The 19,672-nt window shown below is 30.0% G+C and overlaps 2 protein-coding genes across 4 annotated transcripts; both read left to right on the top strand.

Annotated features, from left to right (window-relative positions):
• Window positions 1-6,759: 6,759 nt before the first annotated feature.
• LOC126688139 (UDP-N-acetylglucosamine diphosphorylase 1-like) lies at window positions 6,760-13,777 on the top strand. Of its 2 annotated transcripts, XM_050382737.1 has the most exons (15): window positions 6,760-7,082; window positions 7,154-7,208; window positions 7,556-7,707; window positions 9,044-9,083; window positions 9,399-9,491; window positions 9,565-9,677; window positions 9,754-9,828; window positions 10,345-10,384; window positions 10,489-10,571; window positions 10,677-10,754; window positions 11,314-11,457; window positions 12,090-12,157; window positions 12,938-13,052; window positions 13,132-13,288; window positions 13,444-13,777. In XM_050382737.1, the coding sequence occupies exons 1-15, from the start codon at window positions 6,918-6,920 to the stop codon at window positions 13,539-13,541; spliced, it is 1,476 nt and encodes a 491-aa protein (XP_050238694.1). In that variant the 5' UTR covers window positions 6,760-6,917; the 3' UTR covers window positions 13,542-13,777. The 2 variants fall into 2 exon arrangements, 1 of the variants encoding a protein (XP_050238694.1); XR_008790988.1 differs by lacking the exon at window positions 12,938-13,052.
• A 3,007-nt stretch (window positions 13,778-16,784) lies between these two features.
• On the top strand, window positions 16,785-19,608 carry LOC126688044 (cell division control protein 2 homolog). Of its 2 annotated transcripts, none has more exons than XM_050382610.1 (9): window positions 16,785-17,069; window positions 17,634-17,678; window positions 17,777-17,949; window positions 18,048-18,174; window positions 18,369-18,515; window positions 18,594-18,757; window positions 18,847-18,922; window positions 19,118-19,192; window positions 19,271-19,608. In XM_050382610.1, the coding sequence occupies exons 2-9, from the start codon at window positions 17,664-17,666 to the stop codon at window positions 19,355-19,357; spliced, it is 864 nt and encodes a 287-aa protein (XP_050238567.1). In that variant the 5' UTR covers window positions 16,785-17,069; window positions 17,634-17,663; the 3' UTR covers window positions 19,358-19,608. The 2 variants fall into 2 exon arrangements, with proteins under 2 accessions (XP_050238567.1, XP_050238566.1); XM_050382609.1 differs by having other exon boundaries at window positions 17,625-17,678.
• The last annotated feature ends 64 nt before the right edge of the window (window positions 19,609-19,672 follow it).

Genomic DNA, 19,672 nt, shown 5'->3' with positions numbered 1-19,672 from the left:
GTCGATATTTTTTTATTTCTCCGATGACTTTTTTCCATTTCTTTGCAAGTTTGCATGCTACCTTTTTTAATAAGATAAGAAATAATCACCATTATTTTTAATACGATATTGTATTCATCAAATTCACTTGCGATGTGAATTTCTTTTACAATTGTTAGTGTATTGATATCGCTTTTTAATTGTTAAATATGTGCTCGATGACCACATACACGTTTATTTTTGTTCTTTTTATTATAGTGAGAAATTCTTAAATAGACTCAGTCCACCACGTCATTCGTGGACAGTCTATCAAAATATAACACGTCATTAAAATGAGAGTATTATTGTAATTTTGTTTGTTCTTTTTTTTACACATTTGAATAGTAATATTATGATGATGCCCTCATTTTTATGAGATGTTATTTTAATAGGCTCAGTTTACGGATGACATGGTGGACTGAGTCTACCTAAAAATTTCTTGAAGTTTTTATACTAATTTTTCTGCAACATTGATAAATTTCAATAACAAATTGAACATATTTAGTTTTAACTCTTTTATATTTAATATTATATAATATTTAATTTTTGAACATTAAATAAATATTTATAAAATAGCTCAAGGTTTACATTCTTTATTTAATTTGATTTTTGTGTTGCAGCATACAAATTGAATGACCGTATCAAAATATAACACGTCATTAAAATGAGAGTATTATTGTAATTTTGTTTGTTCTTTTTTTTACACATTTGAATAGTAATATTATGATGATGCCCTCATTTTTATGAGATGTTATTTTAATAGGCTCAGTTTACGGATGACATGGTGGACTGAGTCTACCTAAAAATTTCTTGAAGTTTTTATACTAATTTTTCTGCAACATTGATAAATTTCAATAACAAATTGAACATATTTAGTTTTAACTCTTTTATATTTAATATTATATAATATTTAATTTTTGAACATTAAATAAATATTTATAAAATAGCTCAAGGTTTACATTCTTTATTTAATTTGATTTTTGTGTTGCAGTATACAAATTGAATGACCGTAAAAGAAAATAATTAATTTATTAACTTATAACTTATGTTGTTATAAATATATAAATAAGTCATGTTTGATAAATAACTGAAGGTTTACATTCTATATATAATTTGATTTTTGTGTTGCAACATACATATTAAATAACCCATAAAAGAAAATAATTAATTTATTAACTTTTAACTTATATTAATGGTATTTTGATGGTTAATGACTTTTAACTTTTAACTTTTAACTTACATGTTAAGTGGTATTTTGATAGTTACTGACTTAATTAGTACTATGACATCAATTGGTTGAAACTAAAATGATAGTTGAATTTGAGGCAATTATAAAATCTGCCTAATACTCAATTTTTATGCTTAATAATTTGCTTTTTTGTTCTGATTGTGAAAATTGAGTATTACTCAGGTCTTATAATTAAAAACCAACTCTATACTTAGGCAGAAAGCTAATGTTAAAAAATTTAATTACAATCAACAACAATACAGAATAAAGCCAACTATCATAGAGTCGATACTCATTTATCTATTTCAAATTTTTTGTAAAAATTTAGTATCATTTAAAAAATTGACAGATTTTTGTTATAAGCATTATATATATAAAAAAAAACAAAAATTAATGAGAAGATAAGAGTTCAGTTCATATGTCATCTAATTTCAGCAATTTTTTTTTCTTTAAACAAAATCTATCAATTTTTTAAATGACAAATTTTGACTTTAAATAAATTTGAAATAGATAAAATGAGTATTGATACAATTTCTACAATCTCTATTAATAAGATCATAATAATAAAAAATAGTTCATATAAAGTCATAATAACTTTTCTCCTAGAAAGAATAATATTGAAAATAAAATCAACAACATAAGATCACATTAAATAACAGCACAACAGTTATATAACACAAAATCTATCCAAAAATCTATTACATAAAAATATAATTACTATTATTATTATTAATCACTTTGAGACTCAAACAACAATGTTAAGAAATATAAATTTAACAAAAAGAAGAATGATAAAAAATAACTTTTTCAAAACTTACATATAGCTTTAAATAATTCTCAGCATGCTAACCGGATTATTCTTGGGGAAAAATAAATTGCAAGCCCTTCTATATATAATTTTGTTGCCCTGTAAAATTTGATGTTTGAAGAAGGCATAGTTAAGAGAATAAAGAGATTAAGAGAATAAGAAAATAGAAACCTCATAACGTTTCAAAATATGGTGGAGATATAAAATGATGAGTTTGGTGATAGAGTTTGTGTATCAATACAATTACATGTTTATGATGAATTTAATCTCTATCACGGAACTGAATTCTAGTAGTTTAAACATGTAATTATATTGCTAGAGTTTGTGTACCTATTAAATTGAAGATCAATAATAATTATTTAATTATAAAAATTGAAGTAGTTAAAAAAAGTTGGAAACTCCAAGAATGCTCTATTTGGTGAGAATCAATGAGAGAGCTCCGTTGGTCCTCTCAATTATATAAGTATATAGATATCTATACTATATATAAAAGCACGGATGGGGGGGGGGGGGACAGGCACTTTTACCTAAAAGCCCTTTCTAATTCATCAGTTAATTACTGGTTTTATGGTCATTATCTAATTAATTGTAAAATTAAATTATTAAATGGAAGAAAATCTAATTACAGCACTAATTGGTATAGAATCCTATTGATTACAAACCTTTTTTTTCATAGAATATTTACTTTTTTCACTTATCTCTTTTTCTATATATTTTGATCCCTACAACATCTTTGTCCTTCTATAACTCAAATTCCTCATTATGCATGCATTGAATCTTCTCCTCCGTTGTAGATTTATTATTTTCCCATTCAAATTGAATTTATTGTTCTTTGTTCTTTATAAGTATAATCTGTCTTTAATTATAAATGAATTAGTTAAAGAATATAAACACTTAATTAAGTAATTCATTCGTATAGTAATAGAATACATCACCTATCCGTGATTATGTTTATTACAAATCCAATACAAGTTAATGGAAATATATATGTTAATGAATTTGATTATTTTAACTATTCACTCAATTAAATTAAATTTTACAATTATTTATTTATTTATTTAAATAAAAATCTAAAACACATGTATAATTACTTATTATTTTAATAAATATAAATAAATCTATACTATATATAAAAGCACGGATGGGGGGGGGGGGGACAAGCAAATTTACTGAATAATCCTTTTCAGTTTATTACTAAATAAAGGTTTTATAGTCATTAACTAATTAGTTATTTAATTAATTACTATTGTAATTAAAGTCCTAATTAAAATAGGTAGCTAAATTATCTCCAATTTAGTTTTAGTATGTAAAAAATAACTAAATTGTCTCCAAATTAGTAGGAATACCTATCTTTTAGTTTGATTTAACTACAAAATCAAAATACTGTATTTGGTCAATATATTATTATTTAATTTTCTATCTTATTATTTATAAAGATATTATTAATAAAATTAAATTAGTTATTTAATTATAGTTATTATAGAATTAAAAGAGGAATAAATTCAGTATGGAAAAAAATTTAATAGCCGAATATATATTATATTTATTTTTATAAATTTTTTTAACTAATTTAATATTAATTATAAATAAAAAATTATTATAATTATAATAAATTTATTAATATGTACATTGACGAGTTACGTTACGAGCCACGTGCGTAGCACGTAATGCGAAACTAGTAGTAATAAAAGGTCAATTCATATATTGTTTTTCATAGTTTACAAGTTACAATTTTAAATCCTTAATTTGAAAAGATGGCTTATATTCAAGATTGCATAAAGTTAAACTAGAAGATACATATAACAAAAATTTAGTGCATTATTTATACATAAACACAGTTCTTGTAACAGATAAATTAAACTTCTAGGTTGTTCATGTATATTATTAATTACAGATTTAATTTTTGGTTGTTCTTCGCTTGTTCATCGATTGTTCTTCGGTTGATATATCTACTATATATATATATACACTTTTGTAATGTCCAGCCATGACCTTGGAACAATTCCCCTGAAAAATAGAGTGACATAACATTCACGAGTAAGAAGATTCTATTTCATTGAGGGATAATTAGACAAAAATTCAAATATTAGTAACTCTTCGTAGCACCAGTAAGGAAATCGGAATTGAAGTTTGACCAATTCATGTCAAATGCACATGAAAAACAAGAGTGAAGGCTGGAAAAAAGTTGACAAAGCAAAACCATATTCCAATCTTTCAAACATTTATATAAGAAACTTAATAACAAATTTTCAAAAAATTAATCATATAAATCTCAAATAAAGTGGGTAATATATAAATATAAAAAGAGGCATTATAAATATATTCACAACATATAGTCTCTTGGGCATTTGATCAAATATGTTATATGCAACGTTAAAAAAAATATTGTATGTTCTTGCTGTATATAAATCTCCATCTTCAAAATTTTAATTTGATGCTCTTTTTGTTGTTGAAGCCAACAAAACCATGACAAAACTACTCATTCAACAGTTGATTAAAAAAACATGGAATCATACTTTTATTGCGAAGAAAACAAATAAAGGAATATCATACTCGGCGTTCTACAATAATTCCGGCGTCGAAACTAACACATATCAGTTCCGTTGTCTGTGCCGCCTTCGACTCTGTAAATCTCCGCTCCCTACCGCCGTTGTTGCTTGCTATCTAGGCCCGTCTCTCTTTTGTTATCTCTCTGCTGCTCATCTCTGTATTTACATGGTCCAAAAATAAAAACATTCATGATACAACACAGTGAAGATCTGAAATCAAAGTATCCAGAGAATGATGTAACAAATTACTTTCTCTATTAACATAAAATAATTTAGCTCTGCCAATTATCTAATAGAGAAGAAAGCGTCTTTTCACAAAATATATTTCAAAAAAGCGTATCTTTGCTAGTTTTTATTTGGCAGCGTGTAAATGGAAACTCTTAGACTAATTTGAGTATATATGTAAGAAGCCCTTGTTTATAACTGACACAGCATGTAAGATTTGAATATAACTGATATAACACGTGATAATTTGATAATTTATTGTGATTAAATCTTTTTTTAATCTTATACATGGCTGCTATGTTGGTGAGAAAATCGGTTTAGTTCTAATTTGACTGTAAAAATACCCACAGTGTGTCAAGTTATATTTGCCGTTTTTAAAAAGTTTAGTCATCTATATCTATATTATATATAAAAGCACGGATGGAGGGGGACAAGCACTTTTACCTAATTACCCTTTCTAATTTATTATTAATAATAGTAATTGATTATTAATTAAAATTGCATTGCAATGAAAATTTTATCGGAACAGAATTTGAATTGAACAAGGAAATAAAACTCTTGTAATTTTCATTAGCTATAATCTAGCCTATTTTTTGTAGTATTATTTAAAAATAACTAAATCAAGCATAATTGAATGAATATGAAATCCTCTTCAAATCAAATTTTCAATAGATTTTTTATTTAAGTCAAATTCATTACTTCCCAATTCCAATTATTAGAAGGATTGTGCATCATATTCTTTTCCGGAAACTATGGCAACTAAACAAGTTTCAAATTTAATTTGAATATTCTTAATTGTTTTTACAGGGAACATTAATTGTTTATGTATGGCGCATGTTATGCTCATAAGTTGAATTGGAATTTTGGAAAAAAGTTTATTTTATTGGATAATTGTTAAAATTTAATTAATAAAAAGCTTTCAATTAATTTCATAGTAAAAGTAGTTAACTATATGTCAATTGCTATTCTTTCTTTCACATATACTTATATTCAACTACTAAAAAATTATGCATGAGATCCAACAACTAATTATATTTGTGATAATATTATATAACACGAAATTAAATATTAACTAATAAGTATAAATTTTTAATTTTATTTGTAAAAGAATATCTTTAATTTTAATCAATTGTATATAAATATTTTTCTATCAAATAGCCAATTCATTCAAAAATTAGTAACTTAAGTTTTTATAAAAATAAATATATTTATTTATTGTTATTTTTAGGCTTAATTCCTTAAAAAAACCCCACCTTATTTTTTTTTCCGTTTATACCCTGACCTTGTAAAAACACCATTTGTACCCAATTTTGAGTTTTTATGTTTCATCTCTACCCAAAAGCATTAAATTGTACTCTTTTCATTTGAAAAAAAATTTAAAACAATCCTTCATTTTTAACTTATATACTAATTAGATATTAATATTATTAATAATACAAAAATACCATTTTTTTCAAAAAATAATAAAATAATAATAATTTTTTTTAATTTTTTTAAAAAATATTTCGAATTTTTTTTTAAATTTTTTTAATTTTTTTTAAAATATTTCCGACAAAAAATTAAAAATAATAATAATTTTTTTTAATTTTTTATTATTTTATCAAATTAAAAATAATTAATTAATTATTTGGATGTATTTGATTATTTTTTAAGTTTAAGGATTTATTTGTATATTTTAAAATAGAAAAAAGTATGTTTTAAACTCTTTTCCAAATGAAAAAAGTACAATTTAATGCTTTTGGGTAGAGATGAAACATAAAAACCCAAAATTGGGTACAAATGGTGTTTTTACAAGGTCAAGGTATAAACGAAGAAAAAGTGTAAGGTGAGGGTTTTTTAAGAAATTAAGCCTTATTTTTAATATAACTATCAATTAAAATTCAGTTATTTTTGACGTGTCACATTACGAGTCACGTGCGAAGCAAAACTAGTAACTACAAAATTCGCAAAGATTTTGTATGTCCAAAGGAATTGGATTCACAGTAATTGGCATATAAATTCACATAATACCTAAAATAGTAGCACGATTGAGCTCACAAATTGTCTAAGTTTAGTTACTGTACTAGAGAGACACACAGCTTCAAACATAATGAGAGAAGCAATTGAAACAAACAGTGCCTCTTCACTATCACCATCACAGCCACCTCCTCAAGCTCTTGTTGAAAGACTTAAAGATTACGATCAAGAAGACGTTTTTACCCTTTGGGATGAGCTTTCTCTTGAAGAACGTGACTTTCTTGTCAGGGACATTGAGGTGAATTCTATGAATTTTCAATTTATTTATGAATTTTGAGAAAACACTGAATTTGTTTGTTGAATTTGCAGAATTTAGATCTCCCCAGGCTAGATCGAATCATTCGATGTTCGCTCCATTCTCAAGGTGACATTAACGTGCAGCTTGTGTGATTTAAATTTTAAATTAATTTATCATGTGTAATCAGGAGCGGACCTAGGAAGAGCTTATGGTGTGCGGTTCCCACCTTATTATATTGAACCTTTGAAATAATATGAATATAGAATTTAATAGTATAGTTTTTCCGCCTAAAATTTATAGCATTGTCTATCTTAAAATTTATATTTTGTTAATTTTGCCCATATTATAGACTTCCACTACAATCTTGCCCACATTATAAAAAACTTTTGGATCCGCCACTGTGTGTAATTATGATAATAATCATGCTTATGCAATGATTGTTGCTGATAAAATGATGATAATGATGTTTGCAGGATTGCCGGTGGCGGCTATAGAGCCGGTGCCGGAGGGAAGTGTATCAACGTTGGAGGAAAGAACAATGGAAGATAAAGAGAGATGGTGGAAAATGGGATTGAAAGCTATCTCTAATGGAAAATTAGCTGTTTTGCTTTTATCTGGTGGCCAGGTAATTCTCTTTGCTTTTTCTCTACTTTTTTTCATTCAAAGTTATGTATTAGTTAATCATGTTTACTTGATTCTGCTCATAAAAAGGTATTAATAATTTCAACAGTGTTATGTATTTGTGTATTAATTTCTTTTAGCACTCTCCATGTGAATGAAAAGGAATGAGAAAGGAATTTTTTTTATGCTGTACTTTTGGGTTTATGCAGTTTTTTTTATTTGAATTGAAAAAAAAAAGGAAGGGAAAAAGTTTGTTTATTTTGCTAGATATATGTGTTTTATGTAATAATGATAAACTAATTTCAAAAGTAAAACAAGAATTATGATACTGTTTTTGTTGTTGTATGAAATAATAATTATTGCTTAACATAAAGATGCTTCATCAAATGTCCTTTCCTTTTGTGTCTATTCTTGTTTAAAGAAAGGTGCACATAAAACAACTCAGCATTTTTTTAACCACCTCTATAATCTAATTTCATTTAATTGGATTTTATATAATAGATTAGTAAATCTTGAGACTATTGATCAGTAAATCTTTCAACTTTTTTTGAAGTTCAAATGTGCACTAATTTGAAGTTTCCCATCAAGGATAAAGTGGCTACAACTGATAGGATATCATCAGGATTTGAATTTGTAACTTTCTGATGAAATGGATGTCAGATCGGGAACAATTTATTTTTTCACTGTAATAATTGATGTACCATATTCAGGACTGAGTTCATGATTTCAGAGAAAGCAAAAAAGATTTTATTCTGCTATTCTTTTGTCTCATATAACCGTAAATTCTTCTATGCTGCAGAGAATTTCAAGAATTCTCAAACAGCACCTTTTGTTATATTTGAACTCCTGCACATGATGTGATTTTACTTGATGCATTTAAAGTTTTGAATTACAGCCTGTTGGAGTGGGCAAAAAAAATAATTTTTTCCATATGAAAATGATTTTTTTTATTTATAATTTCCATATGAAAATGATAGTTGTCTGTTCTATTTGCAAAAACTTACATATACCGTCAAAGTTGAAAGTTGTATATATCTCTATGAAAAATAAGTTAGCCGAACTGGTTTCCAATTTTTTTGTCAATCTTGATGCGGCAGATGTGTGGCCATATTGTTTAATATATGGACTTGTTTTTTCTTTCAACAAGTTATGGTCGGAGTAGTGGTATAATCAATTTATATACTTTGCTTGGAAGAATGTCAGATACAGAATGTTGTGCTCCAATTTATATTTATTTCCTTTGCACTTGTACCTTATAGTTGTTAATTGTGCTATATTCTAGTATAGGCCTATGCTTTGTCGACTTTTTTGACTTTTTGTTTTTTCAATGAAATATGCAGGGAACAAGGCTTGGAAGTTCAGATCCAAAAGGATGTTTTAGTAAGTCATCTGTTATTAATATCTGATTTGAAAAGCGTTGTCATTGATTCTTTGTTTCAACCAAATTTTCATTAGTGGAGTTCAGTACTTTAAAAATGTAACCTAAGAATCGGATATGCTAATACCAGAATATAGAGTTCTATGCTTCATTATATAACACAAATACGTGAAATGCGCTGGAGAAAGTAAACTGCATGTAGCTCATATCTATTGAATGGCTGATGAGATAGCCATGATGCAAAGTGCTTATGGGAAAAATAATATTTAAAACCTTGTTTTAAGATGTATTGTTCTTTCCCTTATTATATGTACCAGATATTGGACTTCCATCTGGCAAGTCCCTTTTTCAACTTCAAGCCGAGCGAATTTTATGCGTCCAAAGACTAGCTGCCCAAGCTGCCAGTGAGGGTGGGTTTTCAATTCTCAAGGTTATAGTTTGTCTACTCATCTGACATATTGTCCTAATAGTTTTCCTCAATAGGATCTCGTGGTACAGCGTCAATACATTGGTATATTATGACCAGTCCATTTACTGATGAGGCCACGCGCAAATATTTTGAGAGCCACAAGTTTTTTGGTCTTGATTCTGATCAAGTAAGAAAGTTTGTTATCCACTCTTTTTTCTAAAGGTTTTCCGTCTCTTAATCCATAATTACATTTTCTATTGCAGGTTACCTTCTTCCAGCAAGGCACTATACCTAGTGTCTCAAAGGATGGCAGATTTATCATGGAGACTCCATACAAAGTATGACTTTGTTTAGCGAAAGAGCAAAGCAAAAGTCCCTTTTTTGAGATAGTATAGTGTCCAATAGTTGGTAGTTGGTCTTTTAAAATCAAAATCTATAAAGGGGTTGCCAATCACTTTTAGCTAGGAAATTCTACTTTTCAGAATAGGTCGATGTCATGCCAGATTAAGAATTCATGCATCTATTTCCAGTGTTGATGCACAAATGTGTCAAGTCAGTGACAAGTTGAGATGACTTGGAGCTTTTAAGATCTTCCCCTATATTGGTGACCTCCCTTTTGAAGGACAAAAGCATGGTTACTCAACTCAAAGCTGACAATACCTCATTCGGGGTGGCCTGAGAGCCATCTAAAAGACCAAATTTGTAAATAGTTTTAAAGTATTCTTAGTTGGCTTTGCAAGTTATAGGCTTTACTTGGAAGAAGCAAGCCTTTTTTAACATGTTTTCTCTTTTGTAGACTTACACGTCATCCTTTTAAATCATAATCATGATTACAAATTTTCTTTTGCAATTAGGTAGCTAAATCTCCTGATGGAAATGGAGGAGTATACACAGGTAGCTTTTTCAATATCTAGTCCTGCTTGTTACTTGCTAAATTTTGTGCTGTCCCTCACTTCTTGGTTGCTTATTGCTTTGGTTTAATCTCAATCGCTTTTTAGCTCTGAAGTATTCAAAATTATTAGAAGATATGGCCACAAGAGGGATTAAATACGTTGATTGCTATGGTGTCGACAATGCATTGGTGAGAGCTTTATTCCTTCAATTGCATTTCCCCCTTATATACTTCTAGTCTTCAAGCTTCAAGAAACTTTAAATTAAACTGTAGTGATTATGGTCCTGAAAGCAGGTTCGTGTAGCTGATCCGACCTTTTTAGGGTATTTTATTGATAAAGGTGCTGCTTCTGCTGCAAAAGTTGTACGCAAGGTAATTTATTTTTTATAGCTGAATTTATTGGAGAAAATAATAAAAATAGTTGGAATGTTTTTTTTATCAAAACCTGAAAATGTTTTTTTATTGTAGAAAAATCGAAACAGGCTACTTCTGTGAGGATTCCCATGCATTTTTCATCTATTTACAGTAAAGTTTTTATTTGTATCCTTTTGTTAAAAGATGTCAATTTTTTCTATTAGTTGTATATGGTATAGTGAGAAGCCGCTGTCTTTCTTCCAGTTTTCTTTAGACTTATCTTCATTTTTTGACTACTTGTTGTCTTGTGTTTGTCGCACATTTTGAAGAGTTCTAGAGTTTGACCAACTTGCCCCCTTTGTTTTCTAGTACTTCAATTAATTAGATTTAAGTTTCTTTTCACATAAAATTAGAATAGGATCCATGAAACAAATACCGAATGATCATTAATACATACAATTGGGTTTAATTTGAGAAACAACAATATTTTGTCATTTTTGAGCATATTGAATTTGAAATTACGTATTACAGTTCAAGAATTCTTGTATAGCTTAACTATTTAAGCATTTGATCACAGGCATATCCCCAAGAAAAGGTAGGTGTATTTGTGAGGCGAGGTAAAGGAGGACCTCTTACTGTTGTTGAATACAGTGAGTTGGACCAGTCGCTGGCTTCAGCAATCAATCAACAAACTGGACGTCTTCGTTTCTGTTGGAGTAATGTATGTCTGTTTCTGTGATGCTCCATGTAATAATATAAATATGCTTATTGCTTTGATATCTTCTGGCTTGCATACAAAAATTCAAATTTATTTTATGCTTTCTGCAGCCTTAAGTATATTGTTTGGCATTATAGTTATGGTAAAATTTTCAAAGTTGTTTTTCAGAATCTTCTAACTAAGAAATTCCAGTTTTTGACAATTTCTTTAGATGTATAGTGATAATTTTTTGTGTGCATATAAAATGATGTTTTGCTGTATCTGCAACTCTCATGAATCGATTGATGTCTTAAGCTGGCTCAGCAGCCGTAGGAGATGCATATCTTGCAAATACATTAAAAAATTGAATGGATGTGTGTCATTCTGTTTAAACTTAATATGAAGAGAAATATTATTAGATAAAAGGTTTGAAATAGAAATACACAGATAAAACTCCTGTTCTTTTGAGGCACATGTTATCGGATGGATTTGTTTTCCTCTTCCAACTACCAATTTTATTGAGTTCCTTTCTTGTTCTTACAAGTGCTATTTGATTTTGGAACTGCACAACATTTCAGCATCTATATTGCTTCTTTAGGTTTTAGATTTTCTTAAACGCTGTTATGCTAAACTTTTGCTACTGTTTTGGTTTCCAGGTGTGTTTACACATGTTCACTTTGGATTTTCTGAATCAAGTGGTAAATGCTCTCGAGAAAGACAGCATGTTAGTGGCTCTCTCTTTCTAACTGTATTATTGCGTTAGCAACTATCTGATCTGTTTTTCTTTTTGAAGATGTAGCTAAATATAAACATTTGTAGATTTTTAATTTGAAGCATAAGCTGAGGAATAAGTTTTCATGGTGGGATCACATATAGTTTGTATGTACAGGATCTTTGATCCATTTGTCTCTACCAGCTATAAAAGGCCATGAATGGATGAAAATGTCTAAAATATCAATTGCGGTGGTAATTTTTAATTTTTAAATGGATGAGAATCATAGGACATATGTAGTAGTTTATTTTGAAGTTTACATACAGTAGGAAGTGAGTGAGCCATGCACAATGGTTTGATGTAAATGTTTTAGAGAATCTTGGCATAAATATAATTGCAATTTGCAAAGGATTATTTGTGCTGCGTTTTCATTTATTGATTTTAAGAGGTATAGCGATTTAATTGTGCCTGGCTTGTTTTCAGAAGTGAAAATGATATTAGTGTGATTGCTACAGATCCTTTAATGTTAATGCATTATGAAGTCTGAGGAGAAATTAGGATATGGACATTTAAGCATCTAGATTCCTACTGTGGAGAGGAATCACTTATCGCATTCATGTTTCAAACACAACCATATGAGATAATTTGCAAATTACATAAATTTCTTTGTATTTGAGGATGTTCTAAAATAAAGTGTTTGGTCATGTACTTTACTCTGCTTTTTACATTTTGAATTTCGTCACATTTTAATTGTAGTAAAAAATTTAATGTGGACGTGCTTTATGGCTGTAGTTACCATCTAGCAGAGAAAAAAATTGCATCAATTCATGGATTTACATTGGGATTTAAACTAGAGCAGTTCATATTTGATGCGTTTCCGTATGCACCTTCAACTGCTCTTTTTGAGGTAGCTTAATCTCCTGCCCCAACTTCTGGCTTTGAATATTTAGTACTTATACTTGAAAGTTTCTTGCTCCAATGTGCAGGTGTTACGTGAAGAAGAGTTTGCACCAGTGAAAAATACGAATGGCTCAAACTTTGACACTCCGGACAGTGCTCGGTTGCTTGTGTTGCGGCTCCATGCTCGTTGGGTAGTTGCTGCTGGCGGTTTTTTAACGCATTCAGTGCCCCTATATGCAACTGGTAATTCATGCTTCTTTCTTTTTTTGTTCTATAATTGGTGAATGCATGGAGCAATAGAAGAGGTAGTGTATTGTAACGGGTAGATTGTCGAGCCGGTTGAATCATAAATAGTTTAGAGTGTTGTCTAATATGTATAATTTGGCAACTGGTAACAGGTGTGGAAGTATCTCCGGTTTGCTCATATGTTGGAGAAAACTTAGAAGCTATTTGCCGAGGAAGAACATTTCATGCACCTTGTGAGATTTCATTTTAGTTGCTTTTAATGAGCATGAGTTCAAATAAAGCCCGTCTAGTGAGTTGCTAATTTACGAGTGTTGTGTGCTATGAGTTGCCTTGGTGTGCTAAAATCTAGTCTTTAGAAAGAAGTTTCACAAGTATTGGTTGAGATTGATCCTTCAAGTGTAAAGGTACCAGAAATGAGATTAAGTTGGTAATATTACAAGTGTATTCCCATTCAAGTTGAATAAATTTAACATGAACTTGCATGAATTTCTCGGAATTGTTTGAGCGTAATAATTTTGTCATCCATCATCATATTCATATCCAGTAAGTAATGCATAAGCATAAAGCTTTTCTTTCCGAACCATAATACTGAGGACAAGTAACAGCATTGTTTTTCTAGTTTAAATTGGAAAAAAGAATGAGATTGAGTGATGTTTATAGAAGAAACATAGTAATAAATGTTACGCTGCGTAGCCTAATATTGTGAAGTACTATCAGCTTGTACTCTTATTATCATGATTACTATATTTACTGTTATATATTCTCATCGTCATAGTCGTGTCCTTGTTTTTTCATAGTTGATGAGCTCAAGAAGCAAATTTTCTTCCTTCCATTTGCCTAGTTCAACAAGTTTTTCTTATTATTTGTCTACCTGAAATTGTTTCGACTATTGTTATGACTGTCTCAGGCCGGCAATGAATTGGTAAAGCAACATTCTGTCACCTTTTCTTTTCTATTCTAAATTTTTTCGCCTCGTTAAGGGCGAGTTAACAAGGCAATAAGTGTCGAGGTCATACTTGAATTTAAACTCGAGATCTCATTCTCCATGATGATTATAGAGGGGTGAGAAAAAGGGTCAAATTGACTGATTTATCTAATATTGAATTAATTCATCTATTTAACTAAACCGAAAATAATGCCAAGAGATTGTATGAACATTCAAGCTTACAGTTCATACTTTTGTAAATAGTAATTGTTATGAGTTTCTTGAGTTGTAACCTTTCCTTATGGGATTTTATAAAAAGGTCTAATAAATAAATAATTTTTAAATCTAATCCCAAAATTATAAGTCAGAAAGTTTTATCACAGCGCGTTTCGCTCTCTACCTTTTTACTTTAGGCTTTGGTTTTTTACTTCGAATCTCGTTCCAGCGTGTTAAAAATAACAATTGAGAATAGTTTCATATGGTTTCTTAAAAGCACAGTTTGCAACCGTTTCTTAAACTGTTTCAAAAAGGACTTTATACAGTTTTTTAAACTGCAAATAAAGTTAAAAAAATGAATAAATATTTTTTTAATTTTTTTGTAAAAGAAAATGACCAAAAGATCAATTCACTCCCTCAACTTTGCACGAAATATCGAATGAATCACCTGCTTTTGGTACAAACACACCCAAAACTTGTGTTTTTAGTTCAAATGAACCCATCAGATACAAAAACACCCTAATGCGAATTACACCAATGGAGCCGTGACACTTCAGCACAGTGCATGAATTTGAGAAAAGGTGGTAGTTCGTGCATGAAAATGAGAAAATTTAAATTACGTGATTAAAATGAGAAAACGTGTAAAGCTGGTGAATTTTTATGACATAACCCTTTAATTAATATAAAAATTTTTGAGTATGAGAATCAATATCCGAATCATGCATTTTAGAGAGCTTAGTAGGGGTGACCACGGTTCACGAACTAGAATTCCAGTTTAAAACTCCGGTTTATAGTTTAAGGAACTCTTGAATTGAAATCAGCCGGTTCCAGTTCATAGTTATGATTTTGGCCGGTTAGAAATAGATCTTTATAAAAATTAAATTTAAACATTTAAAATAAAATTAAAATTAAATTTAAATATTTAAAAATTAAAAATTAATCATAATTTTGATAATTAATTATTATAGATAATAGATATAGTCATAATTGTTAAAAAAATAAAATAGAACTAATGGTTTCAAATTAAAATAGATTAAACAAATATAAATAATATTTTATATATTATAAATAAATTCAGTATTTTTTTTATAAAATAAATAAATATAGTATTGATATATTCATAGTTAATCATATATATATATATATATAGGCCAAACGCATATATGGGTCCCTGCACTATTACTTTTTTTCAATTTGGATCCCTGTACTAAAAAAGTGTGTAATAATTCCCTACACTATCAGAATGTGTTAATGTAAGTCCCTCTGTCACAGCAAGTTAACAGACAGTAAACTCCGTTAAAAAAAATCAATACAAAATCATATAATGGCTTATGTGGAAATAATATATAATTTTCAAACAATAATTTAATTAAGTAGACCCACTTTATTACATGTCATCTCCTCTCTAAATTACAGTAAGTATTCTTATACTGTTATACTTACAATAAATTGCAATTCATACCCTGTGTTGTTGGCTGCTGCTGCTATCCCCTTGGTTTCTCCATTTTTTCTTCACATAAATCCAGCCATGCACCCCCCATTTCAATTTCTTCTAAGTTGTAGTACACATGTTAAACATACCAACTGCTTCATCAAAGTTAAAACCATTTTTCAATTGAATTGAAATCTTGAAGAGCCACTTCAGTTTGTTGCTGTGTCTGCGGGGGCGGTGGCTTTCTATTTCCACCATACCATGATCTCTCCTCATCTAGAAAAAACCCTATTCCGATACTACCACTCATCGTCGTCGGTGTGCCCACATGTACATTACCTACAGCGCCGCCGCCAGAAATCGAAACAAATTGCGGCGGCAGCGTGAAGGATCTGACGGCGTGGAGGAGGTGGCGTGAAGGAGCTGACATCGTGAATGGTGGCGGTGCGGATAAGGTGGGGTTGGTTTGCTGATAATGAGAACAAGAATGGTGGTTGGAAGCATGGAGGAGGAGAAGTTGAATCTATGGAAGACGTTTTCTTTTTCCAAAATGAAAACCAAATGTTGAGGTAGATGAGGAATTAAATGGCAAAAAGTAAGAAATGAACAATAAAATTATTTCGAATTTTTTCTAACTACAGCTTAGGTGTCATCCATTTGACAATTCACTAATTAATGAAATATGACCAGTCTCAGAGAGACTCGTGTGTAACTCACGCTCTAACAGAGATTGACAGAAGGACCTAAAGTAAATGTTTCTGATAGTGTAGGGAATTATTATACACTTTTTTAGTGCAGGGACCCATTCTGAAAAAAGATGATAGTGCAAGGATCCATATATGCGTTTGGCCATATATATAATTGAAAAAATATACAATTCGGAATCAGAATTGACTATTCCGGTTCCAAAAAGTTATTGCATCGACCCATAATTGGCCTCTCTAGTTCTGACCGGTTTAGATACAGTTCAGAATTTCACCGGTTCAGTTCTGGTTTATGGTTCAACCCAGCCCACGGCTACCTGTAGGTTCTTAAAGAAATATTTAAACAAAATAGGAAACCTAATTTTGCTAATAATAAATCTAATTTCATCTTTCTTGATTTTGGCGGGAAAGCCAAATCAAAGAACCTTCTTTATTCAGTTACAAATAACTAACTAAAAGAATCTCAAAATTTCGCTCCAACTCAGTCGCAACTCACTTCAGGTATTTTCTTTTCTTTATAGGAATTGTAAAATCTTAGGAACAGATCAACATGTGATTAATCTTTATTACTGCATTTTTAGTATATTAAAATAATCGTAATTATATAAAATTCACAATTTAATTTTAAGAAATGGGTTTTAGTGATTAATTTTTTTGGAGATTTTGATAGCTTGCAATGGTTAATTCTGTTATTCACTTATCTTGCATTTTAAGTGTTTGATAAAGGGTACTTGTACAAAAGATCAATTGCGAGGACATAAATTTTGAATTTGTCATTAATTTTCATTAGGGTTTTTAGTATTGTTTAATCCTTATTATAATTCTGAGATATATTTACCATGTAAGACAAATCCGTTGATAGTTTTGTTAATTTTGATTGATTATCTTATTTTTATGAGACATTTCTATATGGATTTTCTTGCATTGTTTGATTCTGAACTCATATTTTCTTGATCTAGTTTATGTATGCTTGAAAGTTAAGTGTTTGATTGAAATATACGTAGAATTGATCTTAATGCGCGCACATTTACATTTCTCATTGTTTTATAAATGGAGGTTTGCAAGATCTGCTTCAGTATTGGAACAGCTTAACAGATGGAGGAAACACACGTACGTAAATGGATTCACAGTCGACGATTGATATTAAGTCTCAGAGATCTGTAGTATTCTACTCTAGCTAGCTCATCTTAATAGTGGTTGATCTGCAGTATAAAAGAATCTCAGATATCACACCAGTAGATGGAATGCTTTTTTCCAAGGGAATTGACCCTATAACCGGAAAGACTGTAACAATTAAGACAGTGCTTATTGAGGATACACTTGAAGGACTATCAAGCTCGATACTAGGAGATTTTTCTCTCCAGCACAAAAACATTGTCAGGTGATTAATAATTCCAGTACTTGTCAAGTGATTTGATCTTATCTGGATTCTATTTGCGAATCATGGTGTTATGACTGTCTGTGATTTGTTGAAAACAGTCTAATTGATGTCCAAATTAAAGACAAGGGTGTGGACTTCATTTATGAACATATGGACTTGAATTTGAAGAAGCTGATCTACCCACCAACAGAGAGCGGTCAGATAATTAAGCCTCGTTTGCTAAAGGTAAGAGATAATAACGATATAAATATAGAGTTTCTGAGTTTCAAAGCGATTTATGGAATGCCAAAAGGTAGGACTGCATAAATTCTATGCAGACCTCGATTAGTAATAGAGAGTGGGATTGATTTTTGTAAGACAAAAGATTATGTTTTTTATTTTTGCATAAGAAATTGATATATAGGATTTTCTTTTTGCAGAAAATTCTGTACCAGGTTCTGTCTGGTGTCTCTTATTATCATTCCAACAATATTTTTCACCTAGAGATAAAACCCAGAAATGTGTTGATAGATATGGGTACTGAAGAGGTGAAGCTTGGTCAAGGCCATATGCATAATAAATCAAAGGTGACAAGAGCATTTCACATTATTTTTGTTCAAATTTGCGTTTGGGTTTCGGATATGTTGAATTATTTTCTATATCAGGCAATAAAAAGATGGTCCAGTGCACCTGAAATCCTATTAGGTTCCCCCAACTATTCTGCTTCTGCAAATATTTGGTCTGTGGGGTGTATGTTCGTTGAGATGGCGATTGGGAAGCCTATTTTTAACGCAGATAAGGAGTTTGATACGCTAAGTGATATTTTCAGGTTCTATCTACTTGCCTTGTATTGTTGATATCTTCGTAATTAAGTACGGATTTGTTCACTTATATTTGTTGTTCATTGATTTTCTGAAGTTTCTTTGGGATGCCTAATGAGGAGACATGGCCAGGAGTAACTGCATTGCCTCAATATGCCTCTGCTTGCAAGCCTGTAAGAACATTCTACATTATCTTGCTATGAGTTTCACCTGAATCCTACATTTTCGTATTGTGTTTCTATTTTCATAAATGTTTCTGAAATTCCTAAACTTTCTTTGTATAACATCCATTTCCGTTTATGTATTTTGTTTCCTTTTCTGAAAACGTTATAACTTATTATTGTAAAATATGTCATTTTCCGTTTCAGCATTCTGAAAAGGCGAGAAAGAATCTGGCAGAATCGGTTTCTGGCATGGACCCTGACGGATTTAGACTTGTTAGTGTGAGTATCAAACTTTGCATTAGATATAAATTTTGGCAAAACGGAGGAATTTGATTCTGTCATCTCTCATATTGGCAGAAAATGCTTTGCATGATTCCAACTGCAAGAATATCCGCCCAAGATGCACTCAATGATCCGTACTTGAAGGATGCGATGAACGCGTAGTAGTTGGTGCTAAGTTTGGTTGAATCTGCATATTATTAGATATAGATTGAGACATTTTTAGTTAGACTTTTAGAAAAGTTTAGTATATATCTGCTTTGAAGCAAAATAAGTAGTTTTTTTCTCTCATTATGCAATATAATAGACTAAAAGTATAGTTTTGGGATATGTCTAGCAGCAAAGCTTCAATAATATATCCTAAACTTTGTACATTGACTTTGTCACTTTGATGAATCGAATTCATGTTGCTATTAGCATTAGTAAAAAAACTATTTCCAATCGAATTCATGTTACTGTTAGAATTAATGGGTCTCCAAA

This window comes from Mercurialis annua, linkage group LG6 (genome assembly GCF_937616625.2).
Source record: "Mercurialis annua linkage group LG6, ddMerAnnu1.2, whole genome shotgun sequence".
Lineage (NCBI taxonomy): Eukaryota > Viridiplantae > Streptophyta > Magnoliopsida > Malpighiales > Euphorbiaceae > Mercurialis > Mercurialis annua.
Note: the sequence above shows the minus strand (reverse complement) of the source record. Positions and strands in the feature narration are given on the sequence as shown.

Bases quoted from the DNA above. Each gene is read 5' to 3' on its own strand.
- LOC126688044 (XM_050382610.1), top strand. The intron at 18,516-18,593 runs GTGACAAGAGCA...TTTCTATATCAG, and splicing joins ATATGCATAATAAATCAAAG to GCAATAAAAAGATGGTCCAG. The intron at 19,193-19,270 runs GTGAGTATCAAA...TCATATTGGCAG, and splicing joins ACGGATTTAGACTTGTTAGT to AAAATGCTTTGCATGATTCC.
- LOC126688139 (XM_050382737.1), top strand. From the start codon at position 6,918: ATGAGAGAAGCAATTGAAACAAACAGTGCCTCTTCACTATCACCATCA. The intron at 12,158-12,937 runs GTTAGTGGCTCT...TTATGGCTGTAG, and splicing joins GCTCTCGAGAAAGACAGCAT to TTACCATCTAGCAGAGAAAA. The intron at 13,053-13,131 runs GTAGCTTAATCT...TCCAATGTGCAG, and splicing joins CTTCAACTGCTCTTTTTGAG to GTGTTACGTGAAGAAGAGTT.